The 19,944-nt window shown below is 44.6% G+C and overlaps 2 protein-coding genes across 2 annotated transcripts; both read left to right on the top strand.

Annotated features, from left to right (window-relative positions):
- The first annotated feature begins 4,145 nt into the window (after positions 1–4,145).
- Positions 4,146–4,977, top strand: LOC123185155 (phenylalanine ammonia-lyase-like). Its single transcript, XM_044597136.1, has 2 exons — positions 4,146–4,461; positions 4,525–4,977. The coding sequence occupies exons 1-2, from the start codon at positions 4,324–4,326 to the stop codon at positions 4,975–4,977; spliced, it is 591 nt and encodes a 196-aa protein (XP_044453071.1). The 5' UTR covers positions 4,146–4,323.
- A 7,971-nt stretch (positions 4,978–12,948) lies between these two features.
- LOC123185154 (phenylalanine ammonia-lyase-like) lies at positions 12,949–13,983 on the top strand. The gene is made up of 3 exons (XM_044597135.1): positions 12,949–13,174; positions 13,292–13,425; positions 13,459–13,983. Exons 1-3 carry the CDS (start codon positions 12,949–12,951, stop codon positions 13,981–13,983), a joined length of 885 nt encoding a protein of 294 aa, XP_044453070.1.
- The last annotated feature ends 5,961 nt before the right edge of the window (positions 13,984–19,944 follow it).

Genomic DNA, 19,944 nt, shown 5'->3' with positions numbered 1-19,944 from the left:
TGTTTGGCTCTTTGTTGTTTGAGCTCTTTTCTCATGCAATGCTTCACGAACCAAGATAGCAATTGTGTATGCGATCACAACCTTGTGACACAACAGATGATACCGAGATATGCAACAATGATGTATGTATGCTATGGGAAGAATGATCACTAATGTGCACAAGTCTCGTTGCCGGCAATACTCAAAGGCTAGTCTCGATGGGTAAGCAACGCAAAGGAGTAAGGCTATGATGGCTATCAATGTAATGGCAAGAATGATATGTCCAATACCAAGGTGAGGTTACCGTTCTTGCTTACGGTATGGTGTCAAAATGGTGGCACAAATACCAAGATATAGTCGATGTTGTCGTTGTTGATGACGCGTCCGTGGAGAAGATGAGCGACGGTGATGTTGATGTCGAACCGTACCTAAATAGCCGAAACACAAGTAGGACACGGTACCACAACTCAAATTCTCAAAGCTCAAAGTGGCAAACGTGTCGGAGAGCGAAATGGGTAAGCAATGGTGGTGGTATGCGGAAGTGGTGATGGTGTAAGGATTGTGGGAGTGCGTATGCGGAAATGTGGGGCGGTGGTGATGACTAAACTGAAAAAGTTCAGTTTCGTCAGGGATCGTCGGACGTCCGGGCTGGGTCGGACGCCCGGTGCCTGCGTGACTTTCGGGCACGGGATGAACTTCACGTGTTCGAGGTGGAGAGGTGGAAATTCGACGATTGCGGGTGATTTTGTGGATGGAAAGGGTGGAGACAAGGGGAAAAGCTAGATCCACTCAAAACAAAGCAAATCCATGGATCAAAACTAACAAAATTTCAACACACCAACAAATCACAAAACAAAAATTTGGGGCTATTTTTGTGGGGATTTTCGGATTAGGACGGAAAACAACAAAAACAAGGCTAGAAACACAACGGGGAGGCTCCGATATCGTGATCAACGTGGCTCTAGATACCAAGATGATGTAGGGTAGGAACCCTAGGGGCCGATCTTTCACGAAAGGAGCGGATCCCGCGAAGAACACGAGGGGAAACCACAAAGAGGAACACTCAAACCAACATGAAATAGTCACACATGTGCTAGATCCTCGAGTACATAAGGGGAGATACACGATCCACGATCAATTAGGGACGATACAAAAGGTAGCCGGTCTTCTCCGTGAGGAGGTCTTGAGTTCTTCCCTAAAAGGGGTCTTGAATCCACTTGGGGGATCTTCTCCGGTGGAGGCCCGAATCTCCGAGGAGAAGGTAACCAAGTGGATGAGCAAAGCTATCACACAAAATATGAGCTAATCCTTTGCTGACCCTAGAAAGAAGGAGGGAGAGGTCTATTTATAGTCTTAGTGTAAAAGGGGATGAAGTGGGGGGGTACATGGGCTGCGGCCCAACACGTAACAGCGCACAGGCGTCGGACATCCGGGAGTCACCGATCGTTCGGAGGCTCGCGAGGGTCCGGACGTCCGGTGCCTGTCGGACGTCCGTAGATTCGGCTCGGGTGGATTTCGGTCGGACGTCCGGTCGGGGTCGGACGTCCGGAGCCTGGAGGTCGTCGGTCGTCCGTAGCGCTTCGGAAGTCCGTGGTTTTGTCTCGGGTGTGGAAACGTCGGTCGTCCGGAGGGGGCCGGGCGTCCGGAGCCTGGAGGTCGTCGGATGTCCGGGGTTCGTCGGTCGTCTGGGGCCTGGGACTTCGAGCAGTTCTTCTTCTTGTCCCATGAACTTGGCGTCCTCATCGTCTTGTCCGTTGAGTGTAGATGGTCCGTGGCTTCCCTCAAAGCACCTGATCACACATAGGGTTTCCACTTGAGGTAGTAGCCAATTCTCATGCATGGAAAATGGAAGTTCGGAGAGGAGTGAGTTCACCTTATCTTCAATAGCCTTGGCTCGAGCTCTTGTCATTGGTCCAAGTGGTGTCGTTGGAGGTGTAGGCGCGTCCATAGAATGATCGTGAGATGCTCCGCATCAAAAAAGAACTAGTCTCACCTAATCATGGCCCGTGAGGGTTTCACCTAACATAAGTAGCAACATAATATGTGAATTGCCGATATGTTGTTTTTTCTTTTTTACGAGACTGTTGGTGTTTTGTGTTTTGGTTATGCAAAGCTGAGTGTTGTTCTTCTCACGGAAAAAAAGCTGAGTATTGTTCGTGTTTTGTGTTTTGGCTATGAAAAATCCGTTTGATGTTTTATTTTAAGTTAATATAAAATCACCCTCCATATTTATCCAAAAGACCAAACTCATGCAAATCTCCCATGTGAACTTGCCATCTTCAAGTCATGATCAAAAAGCCATGATGTAAGTCAGAGCTCCGCTACAATATGTACCATGCATTTGCGAAGGATCAGTCTCACTTAGGGCCTATTCGGAAACACCCCGGGTCTCAACTCCGCTGCTGGAGTAGGCGGAGCGGATCCGAACTCTCCATATCCACGGAGCTGAAGTCGCAGAGTGGAGCCGCGCGGTTCATTTTTATAGAGAAGCACTTCTGTCGCTCCACGTTTCAGCAGAATCTGAATCAACTCGAAATTACAGAAAATGCCACCGCCAAGTGAGAGACCTGAACCGGTACCCTCCCATTTATCTCATCTCTCTCTTGCACTTGAACGCTGTATTTGCCTGCAATGGGCTGGCAGCCCACACTTACGTGAAGCGGAGCCAGCCGAACGCGCCACTACCGCTCTCGCTCGCTGGAGCGCTCCCAGCGTTGAGCGGAGCGGAGTGAGTGATTTCACTGAAGTGGTCCGTTGCCGAACACGCCCCTAATCATACAAGAATCAGACTAGGACGTACTCTCTTTGTTTCTTTTTAGTTCGTATATAAGATTTGGTCAAAGTCAAGCTTTGTAGAGTTTGACTAATTTTATATTAAAAAATATAAACATTCACAATATGAAATCAACATTATCAGATGCACCATGAAACATATGTTCATACTATACAGTTTTAGTATTGTAGATGTTCATAATTTTTTTATATAAATTTGGTCAAACTTTATGCAGTTTGATTTTGACCAAATCTTATATGCAAAGTAAAAAGGAACGGAGGAAGTACTTCTTCCGTCCGCGAATAAGTGTACATCTAGCTTTTGTTCTATGTCAAAGTTTTAAAATTTTGATCAACTTTATAAAAAATAATAGTAACATATATGACATCAAATTGATATATTATCAAAGTATATTTCAAAACGAATCTAATGGTACTAATTTGGTGTCATAAATGCTTTTACTTTTTCCTAAAAAGATGGTCAAAATTTTAAAACTGTGATTTAAGACAAAAACTAGATATACACTTATTTACGAATGAAGGAAGTACCTAATAACTGAAATAAATCTAAAACGGACTGGAACAATGATGGGAGCTCATCTCCAAACCAGACTAAAAGATGGCCGCCGAATGGTTAATCAGCGACCTAAAAATGGCAGATGAAAACCATCACCATCACGCAGCAACCGCGTGCAGGGGCGTCGACTCGTGCGTCCCCCTCGCACAGCACATTTGCACTGCATATTATACTAACATCCCATCGTCGCAGCAGCTGCGTGTCTTGGCCTTGTTCAAAGTCCGCACGTACGAGGCCAGGCAAATTTTTGTGTTTTGACTCTTTTCTAAACTTATTCAAGATTTAATCTTAGTTTGATTTTTTTTTGAGATTTGATCTTTTTGCTACCGCAAGAGTCCATGGCGGTAGGGTCTAACAACCTACCGCCAGGGACTTTGGCGGTAGGAAACATCGCTACCGCCAACCGGGCTGACGGTAGCCTGCACAACCCTATCGCTAAGGTGCTTGGCGGCAGGCACAAGCACGCACTGTGTTCAATACTTAAAAGGTTTTTAGTGATAGGGCATGCAACCCTACAGCCAGGGACCTTGGCGGTAGGCTGTTATACCCTACCGCCATGATCCCTAACGGTAACAAAAAGTCAGATCTCAAAAAAATTTCAAACTAAAATCAAATCTTGAATAGGTTTTAAAAAAGGATCAAGACACGAAATTTAGCCACGAGGCCACCAACCCAACCTTTGTGCCAAGTCCGGCGGTCAACACAACCATCCCGGTCATAGTCCACACCAATCCCCAGTTCCCCACCCACCCTGCTTGCACTACCTATTTAAATCCTTCCCTCTCCTCCATTCCAATCCAAGAAGAGCATCCTGACCTTTCCTACTCCAATGAGCTCTTCTCTCTCACGGCTGCTCCACAATTTCATCAGTCAATCGCCACATAAAAAATCCAGCTGACACAGTCGAGCTCTTCTCTCTCTCACAAGTCACAACTGCTGCAAGCGGGACTTCAAAAATACAGTGTTGATCAAACCAATGGCCGCCAACGGCAGCGATGGTATTTTCGTGGCCCAGCCACGGAGTGCTGACCCGCTCAACTGGGGGAAGGCGGCGGAGGAGCTGTCGAGGAGCCATCTGGACGCCGTCAAGCGGATGGTGGAGGAGTACCGCAGGCCGGTGGTGGTCATGGAGGGCGCCAGCTTGACCATCGCCCAGGTCTGCGGCTGTGACCGCCGCCGACGGTGCCAGGGTGGAGCTCGACGAGTCCGCCCGCAGCCGCGTCAAGGAGAGCAGCGACTGGGTCATGTACAGCATGGCCAACGGCACCGACAGCTACGACGTCACCACCGGCTTCGGCGCCACCTCCCATCGGAGGACCAAGGAGGGCGACGCTCTGCAGAGGGAGCTCATTCGGTTCCTTAACGCAGGGGCATTCGGCACCGGCAGCGATGGTCACGTGCTGCCAGCGGCCACCACGCGCGCGGCGATGCTTGTCCGCGTCAACACCCTGCTCCAAGGGTACTCCGGCATCCGCTTTGAGATTCTTGAGACAATTGCCACGCTGCTCAATGCCAACGTTACATCATGCCTGCTGCTCCGGGGCACCATCGCCGCTATCGGCGATCTCGTTCCGCTCTCCTACATCGCGGGACTTGTCACCGGCCGCCCCAAATGCCGTGGCTATGGCTCCCGATGGTACCAAGGTTAATGCCTCCAGGCATTTAAGATTGCGTGCATGCAGCACGGCTTCTTCGAGTTATGATGTCTACTACACAATCTTCTTCTTGTAGACGTTGTTGGGCCTCCAAGTGCAGAGGTTTGTAGGCCAATAGCAAATTTCCTCAAGTGGATGACCTAAGGTTTATCAATCTGTAGGAGGCATAGGATGAAGATGGTCTTTCTCGAGCAACCCTGCAACCAAATAACAAAGAGTCTCTTGTGTCCCCAACACACCCAATACAATGGTAAATGTATAGGTGCACCTAGTTCGGCAAAGAGATGGTGATACAAGTGGTATATGGATGGTAGATAAAGGTATTTGTAATCTGAAGTTATAAAAACAGCAAGGTAACTAATGATAAAAGTGAGCACAAATGCTATTGCAATACATGGAAATAAGGCCTAGGGTTCGTACTTTCACTAGTGTAAGTCCTCTCAACAATAATAACATAATTGGATCATATAACTATCCGTCAACATGCAACAAAGAGTCACTCCAAAGTCACTAATAGCGGAGAACGAACGAAGAGATTTTGGTAGGGTACGAAACCACATCAAAGTTATTCTTTCCGATCAATCCGTTGGGCTATTCCTATAAGTGTCACAAACAGCCCTAGAGTTCGTACTAGAATAACACCTTAAGACACAAATCAACCAAAACCCTAATGTCACCAAGATACTCCAATGTCACCTTAAGTATCCGTGGGTATGATTATACGATATGCGCCACACAATCTCAGATTCATCTATTCAACCAACACAAAGGACCTCAAAAGAGTGCCCCAAAGTTCTACCGGAGAATCACGACGAAAACGTGTGCCAACCCCTATGCATAGGTTCATGGGCGGAACCCGCAAGTTGATCACCAAAACATACATCAAGTGAATCATGTGGTATCCCATTGTCACCACAGATACGCACGGCAAGACATACATCAAGTGTTCTCAAATCTTTAAAGACTCAATCCGATAAGATTACTTCAAAGGGGAAACTCAATTCATTATAAGAGAGAAGAGGGGGAGGAGAAACATAGGATCCAACTATAATAGCAAAGCTCGCGATACATCAAGATCGTGCCAAATCAAGAACACGAGAGAGAGAGAGAGAGAGAGAGAGAGAGAGAGAGAGATCAAACACATAGCTACGGGTACATACCCTCAGCCCCGAGGGAGAACTACTCCCTCCTCGTCATGGAGAGCACCGGGATGATGAAGATGGCCACCGGAGAGGGATTCCCCCTCCGGCAGGGTGCCGGAACGGGTCTAGATTGGTTTCCGGTGGCTACGGAGGCTTCTGGCGGCGGAACTCCCGATCTATTGTGCCCCCGGATGTTTTTAGGGTATATGGAGATATATAGGCGGAAGAAGTACGCGAGGGGGGCCACGAGGGGCTCACAAGGGTGGAGGGTGCGCCCAGGGGGGTTGGTGCGCCCCCTGCCTCGTGACCTCCTCGCAGATCCCCCGACGTGCACTCCAATTCTTCTGGGCTTCTTTCCTTCCAAAAATGAGGTCCGTGAAGTTTCAGGTCAATTGGACTCCGTTTGGTTTTCCTTTTCTTCGAAACCCTAAAACAGGGTAAAAACAGAAACTGGCACTGGGCTCTGGGTTAATAGGTTAGTCCCAAAAATGATATAAAAGTGTATAATAAAGCCCATAAACATTCAAAATAGTAAATAATATAGCATGGAGCAATCAAAAATTATAGATACGTTGGAGACGTATCAGCATCCCCAAGCTTAATTCCTGCTCGTCCTCGAGTAGGTAAATAATAAAAACAGAATTTTTGATGCGGAGTGCTACTTGGCATAATTTCAATGTGATTCTTCTTAATTGTGGCATGAATATTCATATCCGAAAGATTCAAGACAAAAGTTCATATTGACATAAAAATAATAATACTTCAAGCATAGTAACTAAGCAATTATGTCTTCTCAAAATAACATGGCCAAAGAAAGTTCATCCCTACAAAATCATATAGTTTAGTCATGCTCCATTTTCGTCACACAAGAATGCTCTCATCATGCACAACCCCGATGACAAGCCAAGCAATTGTTTCATACTTTATAAATCTCAAACCTATAAACTTTCACGCAATACATGAGTGCGAGCCATGGATATAGCACTATGGATGGAATAGAATATAATGAGGGGGGTTATGTGGAGAAGACAAAAAGGAGAAAGTCTCACATCAACGAGGCTAATCAATGGGCTATGGAGATGCCCACCGATTGATGTTAATGTAAGGAGTAGGGATTGCCATGCAACGGATGCACTAGAGCTATAAATGTATGAAAGCTCAACAAAAGAAACTAGTGGGTGTGCATCCAACTTGCTTGCTCATGAAGACCTAGGGCACTTGAGGAGGCCCATTGTTGGAATATACAAGCCAAGTTCTATAATGAAAAATTCCCACTAGTATATGAAAGTGACAAAACAAGAGACTCTCTATCATAAAGATTGAAACACAAGTGTGGAAAAGGATAGTAGCATTGTCCCTTCTCTCTTTTTCTCTCATTTTTTTTGGGCCTTCTCTTTTTTTATGGCCTTTCTCTTTTCTTCTTTTATGGCATTTCTCTTTTTTTGGGCCTTCTCTTTTTTATGGCCTTTCTCTTTTTTTTATTCCTCACTTGGGACAATGCTCTAATAATGACTATCATCACACTTCTATTTATTTACAACTCAATGATTACAATTCGATACTAGAACAAAGATGACTCTATATGAATGCCTCCGGCGGTGTACCGGGATATGCAATGAACCAAGAGTGACATGTATGAAAGAATTATGAACGGTGGCTTTGCCACAAATACTATGTCAACTACATGATCATGTAAAGCAATATGACAATGATGATTGTGTCATGATAAATTGGATGGTGGAAAGTTGCATGGCAATATATCTCGGAATGGCTATGGAAATGCCATAATAGGTAGGTATGGTGGCTGTTTTGAGGAAGATATAAGGAGGTTTATGTGTGAAAGAGCGTATCATATCACGGGGTTTGGATGCACCGGCGAAGTTTGCGCCAACTCTCAATGTGAGAAAGGGCAATGCACGGTACCGAAGAGGCTAGCAAGGATGGAAGGGTGAGAGTGCGTATAATCCATGGACTCAACATTAGTCATAAAGAACTCACATACTTATTGCAAAAATCTACAAGTCATCAAAAACCTCGGCACTACACGCATGCTCCTAGGGGGATAGATTGGTAGGAAAAGACCATCGCTCGTCCCCGACCGCCACTCATAAGGAGGACAATCAAATAACACCTCATGTTTCAAATTTGTTACACAACGTTTACCACACGTGCATGCTACGGGACTTGCAAACTTCAGCACAAGCATTTCTCAATTTCACAACTACTCAACTAGCACAACTTTGATATTATTATCTCCATATCTCAAAACAATCATCAAGCATCAAACTTCTCTTAGTATTCAATACTCTATGTGAAAGTTTTTACTATTCTTATATACCTAGCATATTAGGATTTTAAGAAAATTACCATGCTTTTTAAGACTCTCAAAATAATCTAAGTGAAGCGTGAGAGTTCATCTATTTCTTCAAAATAAAACTACCACCATGCTCTAAAAGATATAAGTGAAGCACTAGACCAAATGGCAAACTACTCCGAAAGATATAAGTGAAGATCAATGAATAGTCGAATAATTATGCAACTATGTGAAGACTCTCTAACATTTAATAGATCTTGGTATTATATTCAAACATCAATCAAAACAAAATAAAATGACATTCTAAGAATGGAAAACATCATGTGAAGAAGCAAAAACTTAGGATCAACCGAAACTAACCGATAGTTGTTGAAGAAGAAAGGTGGGATGCGAACCGGGGCATCCCCAAGCTTAGATGCTTGAGACTTCTTGAAATATTATCTTGGGATTCCTTGGGCATCCCCAAGCTTGAGCTTTTGTGTCTCCTTAATTCCTCTGATATCATGGTCTCCCTAAATCTGAAAATCTTCATCCACACAAAACTCAACAAGGACTCGTGAGATAAGTTAGTATAAACCATTGCAAAAACCTTATCATACTCTACTGTAGCAAATCACTAAAATTATTATTCAACATTGCATACTAAATTCCTTTGCATATTTAATAGTCCTATCCTCAAATAGAATCATTAAAGAAGCAAACATATGCAAAAAATGCAAACATAACAGCAATCTGCCTAAACAGGATAGTCTGTAAAGAATGCAACAACATCCATACTTCCCTACCTCCAAAAATTATGAAATAAAACTCCCACTGTAGTAAATTTATCAGAGCTTAATATTCAAAAGGTTTCAACATTTTATCACATTCTTAATTTTCTAGGGAATTATTGCAACAGCGGTAAACTTTCTGTTTTCAAACAGCAACATGAAGACTTGTAAAATAGGCATAGTAAAGGCTATCTATGACACTTTTATTGAAATAAAAGATGCAAAAAATTGTTCTAAATAACAGAAAGAAAATTCTAACAAAATAAATTGACGCTCCAAGCAAAACACATATCATGTGGCGAATAAAAATATAGCTCCAAGTAAAGTAACCGATAGAAGTAGACGAAAGAGGGGATGCCTTCCGGGGCATCCCCAAGCTTTGGCTTTTAGGTATCCTTAGATTATCTTGGGGGTGCCTTATTTATTTATATTGGTGTTAAACCTACTGTATTCCAACTTATCTATGGTTTATAAACTATTTTACTAGCCATAGATTCATCACAATAAGTAAACAACACATGAAAAACAGAATCTGTCGAAAACAGAACAGTCTGTAGTAATATGGATCAAACGTATACTTCTGGAACTAATAAATTTCTCAAATAAATTTCTATACCTAAGGAATTTATCTATTAATCATCTTCAAAAAGAATTAACTAAATATCACTCTCCAAATAAAAATGGCAGCAATTCTCGTGAGCGCTAAAGTTTCTGTTTTTTACAGCATGATCACAAAGACTTCCCCCAAGTCTTCCCAAATGTTCTACTTGGCACAAACACTAATGAAAACATAAAACCACATATAAACAGAGGTTATATGAATTATTTATCACTAAACAGGAGCAAAAATCAAGGAATAAAAATAAAATTGGGTTGCCTCCCAACAAGCGCTATCGTTTAACGCCCCTAGCTAGGCATGATGATTTCAATGATGCTCACATAAAGGATAAAAATTGAAACATAAAGAGAGCATCATGAAGAATATGACTAGCACATTTAAGCCTAACCCACTTCCTATGCATAGGGATTTTTTGAGCAAACAACTTATGAGAACAATAATCAACTAGCATAGAAAGGCAAAACAAGCATAACTTTGAAACTTTAAGCACATAGAGAGGAAACTTGAAATTATTGCAATTCCTACAAGCATATATTCCTCCCTCATAATAATTTTCAGTAGCATCATGAATGAATTCAACAATATAACCAGCACCTAAAGCAATCTTTTCATGATCTACAATCATAGAAATTTTATTACTCTCCACATAAGCAAAATTCTTCTCATGAATAATAGTGGGAGCAAACTCAACAAAGTAACTATCATGGGATTGAAAATTGAAATCAAGATGACAAGTTTCATTGTTATTATTATTCTTTAAGGCATACGTGTCATCACAATAATCATCATAGTTCATAGATAGGAGGCATGATTTCATCATAATAAATTTGCTCATCAAAACTTGGGGGACAAAAAATATCATCTTCATCAAACATAGCTTCCCCAAGCTTGTGGCTTTGCATATCATTAGCATCATGGATATTCAAGGAATTCATACTAACAACATTGCAATCATGCTCATCATTCAAATATTTAGTGCCAAACATTTTATAGATTTCTTCTTCTAATACTTCGGCACAATTTTCCTTTCCATCATACTCACGAAAGATATTAAAAAAGGTGAAGCGTATGAGACAAGCTCAATTCCATTTTTTATAGTTTTCTTTTATAAACTAAACTAGTGATAAAACAAGAAACTAAAAGACTCGATTGCAAGATCTAAAGATATACCTTCAAGCACTCACCTCCCTGGCAATGGCGCTAGAAAAGAGCTTGATGTCTACTACACAACCTTCTTCTTGTAGACGTTGTTGGGCCTCCAAGTGCAGAGGTTTGTAGGACAGTAGCAAATTTCCCTCAAGTGGATGACCTAAGGTTTATCAATCCGTAGGAGGCGTAGGATGAAGATGGTCTCTCTCGAGCAACCCTGCAACCAAATAACAAAGAGTCTCTTGTGTCCCCAACACACCCAATACAATGGTAAATTGTATAGGTGCACTAGTTCGGCGAAGAGATGGTGATACAAGTGGTATATGGATGGTAGATAAAGGTATTTGTAATCTGAAATTATAAAAACAGCAAGGTAACTGATGATAAAAGTGAGCACAAACGGTATTGCAATACGTGGAAATAAGGCCTAGGGTTCATACTTTCACTAGTGTAAGTCCTCTCAACAATAATAACATAATTGGATCACATAACTATCCCTCAACATGCAACAAAGAGTCACTCCAAAGTCACTAATAGTGGAGAACGAACGAAGAGATTATGGTAGGGTACGAAACCACCTCAAAGTTATTCTTTCCAATCAATCCGTTGGGCTATTCCTATAAGTGTCACAAACAGCCCTAGAGTTCGTACTAGAATAACACCTTAAGACACAAATCAACCAAAACCCTAATGTCACCTAGATACTCCAATGTCACCTCAAGTATCCGTGGGTATGATTATACGATATGCGTCACACAATCTCAGATTCATCTATTCAACCAACACAAAGGACCTCAAAAGAGTGCCCCAAAGTTCTACCGGAGAATCACGACGAAAACGTGTGCCAACCCCTATGCATAGGTTCATGGGCGGAACCCGCAAGTTGATCACCAAAACATACATCAAGTGAATCATGTGGTATCCCATTGTCACCACAGATACGCACGGCAAGACATACATCAAGTGTTCTCAAATCTTTAAAGACTCAATCCGATAAGATTACTTCAAAGGGGAAACTCAATCCATTACAAGAGAGAAGAGGGGGAGGAGAAACATAGGATCCAATTATAATAGCAAAGCTCGCGATACATCAAGATCATGCCAAATCAAGAACACGAGAGAGAGAGAGAGAGATCAAACACATAGCTACTGGTACATACCCTCAGCCCTAAGGGAGAACTACTCCCTCCTCGTCATGGAGAGCACCGGGATGATGAAGATGGCCACCAAAGAGGGATTCCCCCTCCGGCAGGGTGCCAGAACGGGTCTAGATTGGTTTTCGGTGGCTACGAAGGCTTCTGGCGGCGGAACTCCCGATCTATTGTGCCCCCGGATGTTTTTAGGGTATATGGAGATATATAGGCGGAAGAAGTACGCCAGGGGGGCCATGAGGGGCTCACGAGGGTGGAGGGCGCGCCCAGGGGGTGGGCGCGCTCCCTGCCTCGTGACCTCCTCGCAGATCCCCCGACGTGCACTCCAAGTCTTCTGGCTTCTTTCCTTCCAAAAATGAGTTCCATGAAGTTTCAGGTCAATTGGACTCCATTTGGTTTTTCTTTTCTTCAAAACCCTAAAACAGGGTAAAAACAAAAACTGGCACTGGGCTCTGGGTTAATAGGTTAGTCCCAAAAATGATATAAAAGTGTATAATAAAGCCCATAAACATTCAAAACAGTAAATAATATAGCATGGAGCAATAAAAAATTATAGATATGTTGGAGACGTATCAAGCTGCAGCCCAAGGAAGGCCTTGCTATGGTTAATGGCACGGCGGTGGGCTCTGGACTCGCGTCCATAGTTCTCTTTGAAGCGAATGTCCTTGGTGTGCTTGTTGAAGTTTTGTCAGCCGTGTTCTGCGAAGTGATGAACGGCAAGCCAGAGTACACTAACCATCTGACACACAAGTTGAAGCACCACCCTGGACAGATCGAGGCCGCGGCAATTATCTAGCACATCCTGGAGGGAAGCTCCTACATGATGCTCACGAAGAAGCTTGGTGAGCTCGACCTATTGATGAAGCCAAAGCAAGACAGATATGCTCTCCGCACATCGCTGCAATGGCTTGGGCCACAAACTGAGGTCATCCGTGCAGCGACGAAGTTGATTGAGCGCGAGATCAACTCCGTTAATGACAACCCACTCATTGACGTATCTCGTGGAAAGGCAATTCACGGTGGCAACTTCCAAGGCACGCACATCGGTGTGTTGATGGACAACATGAGGCTTGCGGTTGCTGCTATTGGCAAGCTCATGTTTGCCCAGTTCTCGGAGCTAGTGAATGACTTCTAGAACAATGGTTTTCCCTCCAACCTCTCAGGTCGCCGCAACCCAAGCCTGGACTATGGCTTCAAGGGTGCCGAGATCGCCATGGCTTCATACTGCTCGGAGCTCCAATTCTTGGGCAACCCTGTGACCAACCATGTCCAGAGTGCGGAGCAACACAACCAAGACGTTAACTCCCTCTAATTAATCTCGGCCCGGAAGACTGCCGATGCCATCGACATTCTGAAGCTCATGTCCTCTACATTTTTGGTTGCGTTGTGCCAAGCCATTGACCCGCGCCACCTCGAGGAGAATGTCAAGAATGCCGTCAAGAATTGTGTCACAAGAGTGGCCAGGAAGACACTGATCACAAATGACATGGGTGGTCTCCACAACGCACTTTTTTATGAGAAGGACCTACTCCAAACAATTGACCGCGAGGCGGTGTTTGCATACGCGGACGACCCTTGCAGCGCCAACTACCCTCTCATGAAGAAGATGCGCGCGGTGCTGGTGGAGCATGCTCTGGCCAACGGTGAGGCTGAGCACAATGTGGAGACCTCGGTGTTTGCCAAGGTTGCCAAATTCGAGCAGGAGCTCTGCGCGACACTGCCTCGGGAGGTTGAGGCTGCTAGAGGTGTAGTGGAGAATGGCACTGCTGCAGAACCGAACCGTATCACTGACTACCGATCATACCCTCTGTATCGGTTCGTGCGCGAGGAGCTTGGAATGGTGTACTTGACCTGAGAGAAGACGCGATCACCTGGGGAGGAGGTGGACAAGGTGTTTATTGCCATGAACCAGGGTAAGCACAACGACGCGCTGTTGGAATGCCTCATGGAATGGAACGGTGAGCCTTTGCCTATCATCTAATCAAGGAGATGAAGAGAAGATATGCTGTGCTTCAGAACATTGAAAGGCACCACAATTTCTAAAGTGATAATACTATTGTTTGATTTCATTTTTTGCTCTCCTAATACTTGTAGCGCCACGCAGCAACTAGAGCATGTGTTGATGTAAGCAAAAGGGCACAAATTTTCATGACAAATGTTGATGTTCTTGAAAAGTGTCGAAAGAAGCCAGTCTACTACTGAATCAGCACGTTGAAACTAATGGATCGGAAATTCAGGATGACATGATGTTAAGGAAGATATGCTGATACTCACATCTGTCACACTGTCATTTTCTCCAAGTCCAAGTATAACCTCTTCATAGTCCGCCGTGTGCGAGCCTAACAAGATAGCTGCTACTAACCTAAGGAAAACAAAAACTAACCACCAAAAATGTGTCAGAAACATTAATTGGGATGAACTGAGGGAAAGATAGGTTGATGACTGAAGGATAAGTTGAGAAGTGTTTTCTCACTGTCTTCTGTTCGATCATCAGTGCTGAAGAACTTGAGAAGTTTCCGCATAAGGTATCTGACAAAGAAGCAGATTAAGTCAGTGAGATGGAAGCATTCGGCCACAATACCTGGCCGGAATTGCAGAAAACCAAGCATATCAAAAACCTGTCAGTTAATACGGGGATCAATGTGCGTTTTTTCTTCCAGCTCTTTACTTTCTTTATCAACTCCTTAAATGGCTGAAACAATTCCATGAGTTAACATATCGCATTTGGTAACCATTCCATACAGCTATGTAAGGCGATACCATCGGTTACAAAAGTGCTTACATACACTATTGATACTAAATAACATGATATTAACAAACATAACTAGGGTAACAAATCGCCTGAAAAACTTCAGTTATTAACAATCTAGGAGTACTATAAAATAGTTAAAGAGTATGAATACTTAGTAACAGAATGTTAAGATGGCTACATCATGAGAAGCAGCGGGTCTGAAGCATTTCAGTGTTCAATGAAGCATAGAATTATACTCTTGCAGTTTACATTGTCACACTAGTATCCCTTACAAATAAACTTAAGGTGCATTTTTGCTAAGTTGGGTTTCAGGTTGTAACATTATAATAAGCTTCAGACTTGAGTTTGCCTCAGCAGGGCGTAAACTGCAATGCCATGTCACTACTGCTAAGCAATTGTGCATCTCCTTCAAACGATACAACAATGATGGTTAGACAGCTGAATCTATTTTGACATGTACAGTAACTTGAAGAGAATTGTCTCTTATGGATATGTTTATCCAAGAAAAAACACAATTGTGGAAAAAGTCAGGAACTTACTTTGTGGGCTATTAGAAAATTCAGAGGCCCATCCAAAACGTGCATGTTCCTCCTCAGCAACCTCTTCGATAGCTGCAAGGAGGCATTCTTCCTCATTTGTGTCTTGCCTATCAAGAACTTGCTCCTGTCGTACATCGGCATAAACAAAGATAGGAAATTATGAAGCTCCTGTAGAAACACTCATCGTCAATTTCCACTGGCCTAAAGTCTGAGTAGAGACCACAAAAGTCCAATGCATTCACAGGATCTACTCTTTCATGTAAATGAATTGCATGAATCTGCTCAACACAATAATCAATGGCGCCCTCGAAAGACATTGCCTGCACCGCGCAGGCAGATAAGAGGATTCAGTTTATGCTGATTAGAACTAGGAAATAACAGATCTAAAGCCTGATGGAAATTTTGTTTTGCAGCAACAGATCTAAAACGTGATCCAAATTTTGTTTTGCTTCTGGTTTTCTGGTTTGCACGTTCTCCGGAATTGGTTGGAACTACTAGTAAATGTAAGAAACCTTCATTGACATTGATTGGCTGTTGCTGAGTAAAAAAATTGAGAAATATGTGCAATGTTTCATACACTCAAGGGTATAAGGTCTATTGGTTCCATCACATTGCAAAGTTAACATACTATTAAGCATTCAGACGAGAAAGTAAGAAGCATATTCCACGAAATCAGTTAGTTGTACAGTAATCATGAACGTCCACAGTACCATCTGACCTGGGGTTTTGATCCCGACATTTCATGGGTTTCCACTTTGAAAATAAAAAAAGACTAAAAGGAGTCAAAACTGTCGATTCATGTGAGGTCTCTCATGTTGGATAATGAGTCACTGCCATTCACAGGGGGCCAAAATGTACATGTGAGGTAAAAAGCAGGAAGCCCCTTATACAATGGGGATATACAGAAAAGGGGACTATGCACATCTAACATCCCCCCCTCAAACTCATGGTGGATCAACAACACTGAGTTTGGAGGAAAAGAACCCATGCCGCGCTCGAGTCTGTGCCTTCATAAAGAAGTCCGCCAACTGGAACTCAGAGGGCACATAGTGAAGAGCGAGAGTATGATCCTGCACAGCAGCACACACAAAGTGGGCATCCACACCGATGTGCTTGGTGAGCTCATGCTTCACCGGGTCACACGCAATACTAATAGCCCCTGTACTGTCGGACAGTAAGGGAGTCGATGTAGTGGCAGACACACCAAAATCCTCAAGTAACCAGCGTAACCAGATCACCTCAGCCGTCAGCATAGCCATCGTGCGCAACTCAGCCTCTGTACTCGAGTGAGAAACTACAATATGTTTCTTTGTCTTCCAGGCAATAAGAGAGCCACCAACAAAGACAGAGTAAGAAGACAGCAAGCATCGATCAGAGGGATCACTAGCCCACGTAGCATCAGAGTAGGCCTGGAGCTCGAGAGAGCTAGAGCGGGGGAAGAAAAGACGATGAGAAATCGTGCCACGAAGATATCCAAGAACATGGAAGAGATGACTATAGTGGACATGGGTGGGGGCTGAAACAAACTGGTTGAGAATGTGGACAGGAAAGGAGATGTCAAGACGCGTAACAACAAGATAGACAAGGCTCCCAACGAGGTGGCGGTAGTGAGTGGGATTAGGAAGAGGATCACCGTTAGAGGCATGAAGCTGAACGTTGAGCTTCATAGGAGTCACAACAGTGCGCTCATCACCGAGATCTGCTCAAGCAAGAAGATCCTGAATATATTTTTCCTGTGAGATGTAGAAGCCATCAGAGGTCGAGGAAACCTTAATCCCAAGAAAATAGTGAAGTGGACCAAGATCAGACATGAGGAACTTGTCGCGAAGGGGGGCCTTAACAAGGGCAATGTAGTCAGAGTTGTCACCAGTGATGATCATGTCATCTACATATAGAAGGAGAAAAGTCCGACCACGAGGAGACATGTGAACAAACAAAGCAGGATCATGATCACTGGGCAAGAAGCTAGCGGGCATGGGCAGTCACCATAGAGGTGAACCGCTCGGACTAGGCATGAGGGCCTGTTTAAGACCATAGAGGGAGCGTCGAAGTCGACAAACCATACCATCAGGAGCGTAGTACCCCGGGGGTGGCTGCATATAGACCTCCTCACACAACTCACCATTGAGAAAAGTGTTCTGGACGTCAAGTTGAGACACAGACCAATGACGAACAGAACCACAACAAGGAGAGTGTGGACAGTGGTCACGTGTACCACAGGAGCGAATGTCTCATCATAATCGTGACCCTGCTCCTGCTGAAAGCCACGAGCCACAAGACGAGCTTTGTAGCGCTCAAGAGAACCATCGGAGCGAGTCTTAATCTTATAGACCTACTTGCAGGTGATGGGACGAACACCAGAAGGAAGGGAAACCAGATCCCATGTGCCAGAGCACTCAAGGGCAGCAAGCTCCTCGGCCATCGCAAGCTGCCATTCAGGCTGAGTGTAGCCCGATAGGAAGTGGGTTCAGCAACAACAGAGAGACCATACCGGTCAGGAGAATAGCGATCAGGTGGGGGCGAGGCCGAGCATGGCGGTTATGAATCGGGGGAGGCGTGAGAGGAGGTGCTCCGAAAGTGAAGGCACGTCAGTAGAATCATCCTCAATACGAGGGCGGTGAGTGTAGTGGAGAGGAAATGGAGAGAGGGCGACAAACTAGAGATGATGGTGGAGAGGTGGAGGATGAGGGTGGGGAGGTGGATGGAGGGGAAGGTGGTGTCGATGATGAATGAGAAGGAGTGAGATGTGCCAGAGGGAGGGGAAGACAGGAGGCACATGGAAGGGTGTATCAGGAAGAATAAGAAATACCGTCCATAGAGAAGCTTGAGGAGGAAGGGCACGGATAGTAAGAGCGAGACTCATCAAAAGTCACATCATGCGAAATGTGCAGCCGACGACCAACAGGGTCCCAACATCTATAGCCCTTGTGCTCATCACTTTAGCCAAGAAAAACACACTCAACTGACTGAGCAGTCAATTTGGTGCATTCTCGTGGGGCAAGAAGAACATAGCACACACATCCAAACATATGAAGAGCTGAGTAGTCAGGAGAACGACCAATGAGACGCTCCATAGGAATACCACCCTGCAAGGTAGCCGATGGCTGAATGTTGATGAGATAGGTGGAGGCAGAGACGGTCTCAACCCAAAGTGTGGTGGAAGAGAGGCAGCCATCATCAGCACACGAGCCATCTCAAGTAGATGACGATGCTTATGTTCTACAACGCCATTCTGAGCATGAGCACCAGGGCAAGAGAACTGGGCAAGAGTACCCTGTTTCGCAAGAAAACCACACAACATCTGGGAGATATACTCTCCAGTGGAGTCTGCACGAAAAGTATGAATGGGTGTGCAAAACTGAGTGTGAATCATGACAGCAAAACACTTGTATATATAGAGAACCTCGCTACGAGATTTCATAAAGTAGAGCCAAGTGTAATGAGAGAAATCATTAATAAACAGAACATAGTAGCGATGACCACCTTTCGAATCAAAGGGAGCGGGAACCCAAACATCAGAATGAACTAAGTCAAAAGGACATCGAGATACCGACTCACTCGTAGGATAAGGCACTACAAAAAAAGAAACATCCGTGACATTTTGGGATGAACGATTTTTTTTCTGTCATGCTTATGACACTTCTATGATGATAATTATGACAAAACCCGATATCATCATAGATGTGGTGGGCTCCTACTTCTATGACAAAAAATCATGACAGAAAATGGGCTTTTCGTACTAGCCGGGCCGGAGACGCAGCTGCATGACATTCTTTGGGCCGTCCATGACAGAAAAAACCATGATAGAAACAAGGGCGAGGAAAATATTGGGGAGTTCCCGATTATGGTGGGTGGTCGGGGCCGAGCAATGCACGGAGGTTTGCGCGTTTCTCTCGTACACGTACGCGCGTCTGTGCGAGGCGTTGCGCTCTAACTGAACCCGAGCGAGGCGTTGGGCTCTAACTAAACCCGAGCGATTGCACTAGCTACGTTACTGAACTTCGATCGATCCCTTGCTGTTAACTGAAGCCGAGTGATTCCTTCGCTACTGCTGCTAACTGAAGCCGATCGATGCTGCCTCTTGTTGAATAATGAGCGTTGTTGCGAGGGGGTGGATGAACAGTTCCTAGTGGGGGGTGCATGAACAGGACCCCATGGTAGTAGAGGCCGTTGCCGCTGGATGAACAGGACCCCGATCGAGCCGGTTGGGGGTGGATGAACAGGACTCCGTGGAGGGCTGGATGAACAGGACCCCGTGGAGGGCTGGTTGAACAATAGCCGGTGGAGGGCTGGATGAACAGTAGCCCATGGAGGGGTGGTTGAACAGGACCCCGTGGAGAGGGCTGGTTGAACAGTAGCCGATGGAGAAGCAGTGGAGGCTGGATGAACAGGGGCCCGTGGATGAACAGTGGTTGGTGGAGACAGGAGGGGAGACGCCGTGGATGAACAATAGCAGGTGGAGGCTAGAGGAGGTCGACGACGGATGAACAATAGCCCATGGAGGCAGTCACTGGTGGAGATGAAC

Source organism: Triticum aestivum, chromosome 2A (assembly GCF_018294505.1).
Source record: "Triticum aestivum cultivar Chinese Spring chromosome 2A, IWGSC CS RefSeq v2.1, whole genome shotgun sequence".
In the NCBI taxonomy this organism is placed as follows: Eukaryota; Viridiplantae; Streptophyta; class Magnoliopsida; order Poales; family Poaceae; genus Triticum; species Triticum aestivum.
The sequence above is the reverse complement of the archived record's forward strand: the minus strand, read 5'-3'. Positions and strand labels throughout refer to the sequence as shown.

What these genes read in the sequence shown, in the direction of transcription:
- LOC123185155 (XM_044597136.1), top strand. Translation starts at nt 4,324, where the DNA reads ATGGTATTTTCGTGGCCCAGCCACGGAGTGCTGACCCGCTCAACTGGG. An exon ending in GCCGGTGGTGGTCATGGAGG is followed by an intron (nt 4,462 to 4,524) that starts GCGCCAGCTTGA and finishes GCCAGGGTGGAG; the next exon opens with CTCGACGAGTCCGCCCGCAG.
- LOC123185154 (XM_044597135.1), top strand. Translation starts at nt 12,949, where the DNA reads ATGATGCTCACGAAGAAGCTTGGTGAGCTCGACCTATTGATGAAGCCA. An exon ending in CTTCCAAGGCACGCACATCG is followed by an intron (nt 13,175 to 13,291) that starts GTGTGTTGATGG and finishes CCAACCTCTCAG; the next exon opens with GTCGCCGCAACCCAAGCCTG. An exon ending in CGGAGCAACACAACCAAGAC is followed by an intron (nt 13,426 to 13,458) that starts GTTAACTCCCTC and finishes TCGGCCCGGAAG; the next exon opens with ACTGCCGATGCCATCGACAT.